Source organism: Fukomys damarensis, unplaced genomic scaffold (genome assembly GCF_012274545.1).
Source record: "Fukomys damarensis isolate Sample0158 unplaced genomic scaffold, DMR_v1.0_HiC HiC_scaffold_8, whole genome shotgun sequence".
Lineage (NCBI taxonomy): Eukaryota > Metazoa > Chordata > Mammalia > Rodentia > Bathyergidae > Fukomys > Fukomys damarensis.
Genome location: NW_022900920.1, coordinates 33,256,688 through 33,262,230, shown reverse-complemented (window position 1 = coordinate 33,262,230; position 5,543 = coordinate 33,256,688). Strand labels below are relative to the sequence as shown.

General features: G+C 60.5%; 2 protein-coding genes and 1 long non-coding RNA gene across 4 annotated transcripts in view; 2 read left to right on the top strand and 1 right to left on the bottom strand.

Annotated features, from left to right (window-relative positions):
- Lzts2 (leucine zipper tumor suppressor 2) overlaps positions 1-39 on the top strand; it is a 32,839-nt gene extending 32,800 nt beyond the window's left edge. Inside the window, exon 7 of the mRNA XM_033761251.1 lies at positions 21-39. Coding sequence (XP_033617142.1) covers positions 21-39 — 19 coding nt within the window. The remainder of the gene's footprint in view (positions 1-20) is intronic.
- Positions 40-965: 926 nt separating this feature from the next.
- The window catches only part of Pdzd7 (PDZ domain containing 7), a 15,057-nt gene continuing 10,479 nt past the window's right edge, over positions 966-5,543 (bottom strand). Inside the window, 6 exon segments of the mRNA XM_033761464.1 lie at positions 966-1,752; positions 2,112-2,212; positions 2,453-3,031; positions 3,646-3,717; positions 3,843-3,934; positions 4,017-4,108. Of these exon segments, the coding sequence (XP_033617355.1) occupies positions 1,576-1,752; positions 2,112-2,212; positions 2,453-3,031; positions 3,646-3,717; positions 3,843-3,934; positions 4,017-4,108 (1,113 nt within the window). The 3' untranslated portion in view covers positions 966-1,575.
- Positions 5,090-5,543, top strand: part of LOC104863770 — an 11,359-nt gene continuing 10,905 nt past the window's right edge. The window contains exon 1 of one of the 2 annotated variants that reach the window (XR_004516326.1): positions 5,090-5,450. This is a non-coding gene — a long non-coding RNA (uncharacterized LOC104863770). The remainder of the gene's footprint in view (positions 5,451-5,543) is intronic. The other variant, XR_004516325.1, reaches the window with a different exon arrangement.

Below are 5,543 nucleotides of genomic sequence, written 5' to 3'. Positions count from 1 at the left end.
GGGAGCGGCTGGCCTGGCAGGCAGAGAAGGAGCAGGTGATCCGCTACCAGAAGCAGCTGCAGCACAACTACATCCAGATGTACCGGCGCAACCGGCAGCTGGAGCAGGAGCTGCAGCAGCTCAACCTGGAGCTGGAGGCCCGGGAGTTGGCAGAACTGGGCCTGGCCGAGCCGGCACCCTGCATCTGCCTAGAGGAGATCACTGCCACTGAAATCTAGGATGCCGCTCTGCAGGGTGCTCTGCTGCAGGTCCCGGGTCCACCGAGCATCCTTACGTCTGAGGACGCCGGTGCCACTCACCTCCTGGGATACAGGCATCTGGGTCCCTGCCAGGGACTTGTGTGGCTGAGACCTGGAGAAGTAAGCGCAGAGCCCTCCAAGGTCTCCAAGGTCCCCGTGTTGCTGTGCCCCAGGGGCTCCTCACCGCCTATCACACACACCCCACTGCCACCCGTCCTGTCCAACCCCAATGCTTGCCCGCCCACTCCAGCCCAGAGCTGGGAAGAGGAAGGGGCTCCCTTCTCCATATGCTGCCCTGCCCCATAGCTAGAGAGAGCCAGATGGCACCAAATGTGCCTGCCCCACATGCACTGGGGGACGGGGCTGGGCCGGGGCTGATCTCCAGGCCCAGCCCTGCAGCCTCTCTCCTGGGCTGGAGGGGGCTGAAGTCAGACCAAAGGAAGAACTCAGATGTCTTGTTTATTTGTTTGCGACCAAGCGGCCCCTCACAGTACTCAGATTTATGGCCTCATTTTCACTTGGTATTTTTCACACTGTAAATGTCTTGTAAAAACCCAAAGAAAAAAAATTAAAAAATTGTTTTGTTTTTAAAGTGAGCATGTTGGATAAGCAACTTCCAGGGAACTTTTGTGACCTCTACCCATTTCCTGACCACTGCTCCACCCGTCTTACGAGGAGGAAGGAGAAACCCAGCAGCAGGGTCCTGGTGGACCAAGTCTTGAAGTGATCTTGGGAGTCTAAGGAACGAGAAGAGCCTTCTGTCCGGTCTCCCACACTGAATGCTGCCCAGGCCGGGAGTCTGTGTCCCTCCTGCTGGGGGAGTTGGGGCTTGGAGCAACATCAGGAGAAAGCGCCCCCCAGTCCTCTGCTCTAGACCAGGGTTTCTCTGTCCCCTCCTTCGTCCCGGGAGTAGTGGATGTGGCTGCCCCCAGCCTTCTCTCCCACTTGTCCGGTCACCAGGCTTATCTGGCAGGGCAGAGCCATACCAACCCGGGAGGGCGACCGCGGGCAGATGAGCCACCTGCAGGGATGGCACTCACAGTAGGCAGGGTACGTGGGACTGAGGTTCCTGAGCCCCCGGGGGTTCATAAGAGGTCAGAGTCTTCAGGACAGTGGGGCAATGAGAATTGAGTCGGTGGGGAGGATCTGGCTCAGAGGGGAGAGCACCGGAGTGGCCTCACGAGTTGAGAGTTGGGGAGGGAACCAGGCTGGGAGTCCTCTGGAAAACCCTGACCTCCATGGAAGGTTCTAGAAGCTAGTGGGAAGGCCCTGGAGTAGCATGAAGGGGCTGGGGGGAGGGGCAGTCAACAGGAAGGCACCGGTCAGTGAGGGCTGGTCAGTGAGGGCTGGTGGGTCGGGGTGAGGGTGACAGGCCCGGCCCGGGAACCCTGACCACCAGCTGCATGGGCTCCTGGGCCTTATTGCGGTAAGCCCTGCGGATGGTGTCCACTGCTCTCTGGTGGGTCACTTGTTCTAGGTTCTCCCCATCCACTGCCACAAGCTCGAAGCCAGCCTGGAGGGGGGGGACAGTCACAGCCCTCCCTCGCCATGTGGCCCCACCTGTCCCGGACCTGAAGGCAGCACCTCACACCTCCAGGCTGGGACACTCCTCCCCCATCTGGGATGGATGGACAATGAGACTTTTGTGCCTAGGGCTGCTGGGTGCAGGGTGGGGCCAGACAATGGCCCTTTGTACCCTGGGGCTCAGGGTGGAACAGGATGGCCCCTCCTCAGGCCTGGGCTAGCGAGGCTCCCAGGCCTGCTGCGCTGCCCTCAGTCAGACCCCTGCCGCCCACTCCCCAGCCCAAGCCGGTCTGGCTGGAAGAAGATGCCCTGCCAGGCCTTGGCGCAGGGTCCAGGCATGTCACCCACCTGCAGAGCCCCACTGAGGAAGGCGGCACCCCCTGGAAAGATCTTCTCTATCTTCACCATGGGCTGCACCTTGGACTCAATGCCCCCTGAAATGCTGATGCCTAGGAAGGCAGGAGCAGTGAGGGTGCAGCCACTCCCACAAGGCGCCCAGGACCCCTCCAGGGCCCATGTTTCTCCCAAGCCTCAACTCAAATCCTCCAGACCCCAGTTCCCCAGATGTAGGTCCCTCAGCTGTACTCTCGGACACCAGATTTTTTTCCTAGACCCAGCCGGGAGATCACCCGGCTGACCTCACCCCCCCCAGGTGCCGGCTCGGCCCTGCCCAGGCCCCCCAAACTCACCCAAGGACGGCTTCATCTTGGACAGTGTGACTGTCTTCAGCTCCCCACCAGAGGCCTGCAGAGCTGCCGCCTCGGCTACACTGCCACTGCCATTCTCCGAGGGCCCCGGCCTGGCCCCTGCCTTGGCCACCTGCTCACCCAGAGGTCGTGGCAAAGGGGGCCTGGCCTTCCGAGGCTTGTGGTGGCACCCACTGGCCACGCTGGAGGCGGAAAGAGGCACTGGGGATGGGGAGCGCTCACGCCCAGAGGACTTGCCACGACCCCGGCTGCGGCTCCGGGCCCGGCCCTGGCCCAGGCTCTGCTGAGCGTCCTCTGGACTCAGGACTTCAGTGAGCAGCCAGTTAGGCTGAGGTGGCCTGGGTGCCACAGGGGGCGGAAGGGGAGGGGGTGTGCACGTGACCTGGTGTGGGACAAAGGCATCCACTGGCACGTCTTGAAGAGGGGGGACCCCTTTATGAGGGTGGTGGGGGACAGAGGCACCTGGAGAGACCTTGAGGCCCCCCAGGCGCTCTCGCAGCTCTCCATCCTGTCCCTCGGGGAAGCCGTTCACAGGCAGCAAGTAGAAGCCTCCACGGCTATCTGGGGAAGAGGCAGAATCAGGTGGGCCACGCTCCAGACCTGTCTGGGCCTTGGCATGGGTGGGCCTCCAAGACCCAGGCCTGCACTCTTGTCCTGCAGCACGAGCGCTGCACTGGGCGCACTGACACCATGGCTATTGCCATTCTATTCTAAGACAGCCCTGTTCTAATACCTCCGAGAGAAAATATAACCAGCACATCAAACTGGTAACTTCTCCAAGACTATTACACGGGATGAAACCAGGTTTTAAAAAGCAACCCGGGAATGGTGGCACACTCCTGTAATCCCAGCATTTTGGGAGGCTGAGGCAGGAGGATCACAATTCTGAGCCCAGCCTGGACAACTTAGTGAGCCACTGTCTCAAAATAAAAAGGAAAAGGGTGGGGACATAGCTCAGTGCAAAGGCCCTGCATTCAAGCCCCAATATCACAGAAATCTATACACACAAACATAATAAAAAACAAAGGTTTAAATCCAACTATGGGTAATGGCCCAGGTGGTGATTCCATGAGCCAGGGCTTCCCTGCCGCAGTGTCCTCTGAAGCTGCAGTGCCCCATGCGTGTGCCCCCCGCCCCCAGCCGTGGCCCCTCCTGGCTCTGCGAGTCTCACTGACCAGGCACAGGGGTGATGAGATGGCGCTTGGGTGGTGTGTCCTGCCGTGTTGGTCTCAGAGCAGGAGGCCGCACTGGTCAAAGAGAACAGGTCAGAAGCAGACACCCTCCCTGCCAGGTCCTCCATGGGCTCTGTGACTCTGCCACCCTCCCCACCAAGAGCCCCCAGGTCCAGAAGTCCCGCTGTCCTGCTGCTGACCTGCCCGGCTCTTCAGGGCCTCAAAGGCCTCCAGCTCTGCAGACGTCACCATGCTCTCGAAGCGGCCTAGGTCCGTGGGGGCCACCACACCCCTGGGGAAGGCCAGGGCTCAGCTTGGGGGGCTTTGGCTCCGGGGCTCTCATCCACCCCTGCCGGCCCTCAGCCCCTCCCCACCTGATGTCCCTCAGCAGCAGCAGCTTCTCGGGCCTGTCCAGAATGGCCAGCAGGGGCCGCACCAGGTCCTCCACTCCACCCTCTCGCACGTACTGCAAGACAGGCACACAGGTCAGGGGTCCTGAGGGGCCTGGGAGAGTCCACCCCTCCACACCTTAGGAAATGTTCACTCCAGTAAGGGGCTGGAAGGTGGTGGGCCAGGAGCCCGCAACAATGACACATCTCTAACAACAGCAACCACTTTGGGATGAGTGCTTTTTATTTGCCACACTGAGGATTTAACTCAGGGCACATCACACAAGCTAGGCAAACACTGTACCACTGAGCAGCATCCCTAGCATATTTTATTTTATTTCTGAGACAGGGTCTTGCTAAGTCGCCCAGGCTAGCCTTGAACTTAGCATTCTCCGCCTCATCCTTCCCAGTAGCTGGGATTACTGTGTGCTATGATGCCTGAATAATATTTAAGAGATGCGCATCTCCAATATTTCCCTCATTCTTTATTTTGGTGCCAGTGTGGCTGGCACAAACCAGGCACCCACAGACACTGACACGCACCGCTCTCCTGACTCAGCCTGCTCCGCACGTGTGTGCCTTGACAGACAGATGGGCAGCAGGGTGACAGGGACAGTGGCCTGAATGAGAGGGCCGGGGCTGCGGAGGACGGAGCCTTACCCTGGAGCAGTGGCGAGTGACTGCCGGCACCTTGTCCTCAACCATGGGTGGCGTGAACCCAGGGCCCTGTATATGCTATGCCACTGAACTACATCCCCAGCCCACAGTGCACGTTCTAAACCTCTCACATGTGGCCTCTCATTTAGCAACCATCCTGAGAGACGAAACTTTGACAGAGGAGGAAATGAGGGCTAAGAAAGGGCTTTGCTCAAGGCCACACAGATAAGGGAACGTGAACAGGAGCTGGACCCAAGGGATCCGGCCCTTGCCTGCTCTGGCAAAGGCAGGCTCTGCCCTGTGGAAAGCCTGCGCAGGGAGCGGAGTGCAGTCCCCACCTCCACTCCCAGAGAGAATGTGAGCCCAACACCAGGCTGTCCCAGCCCTTTGGGGCCGCAATGCGGACCTCGGGGAAGGGGTGGCGCCACCAAAAAGCCCTTCCAATACTCTTCTGCCTGGCACCGCCTGGTCGCCACTAGCCCGGATGCCACACCCTGCACACGCTGAGAACTGGAACTAAGGCCATGACTTGGGCTAGCACATCGCCCCCTGGTGGCTAGGAGGCCAACTCAGGGCCGCGCGCACACACAACAGCACTGGCTGCGGGTCTTTCGTGAATGTCTGGAAATAAGCCCACTGCAAACCATGTGCGGGGCCCGAGCCGCACACAAAAGCCACTGAGTTCACGGGTCTGCACGCAGCACCGCTGGGGGCCACGGGGCACGAGAATGCCGACCTTGTCGGAGACCCTCGGGAGCTCGGGTGAGCAGCCGCCGCGAGGGCTTCGGAGAGGGGCGGTCGGGGCCGCGAGGGCGGGGTCTGTGTGACTCTTCCAGAACGGGCACCGGGACGGCA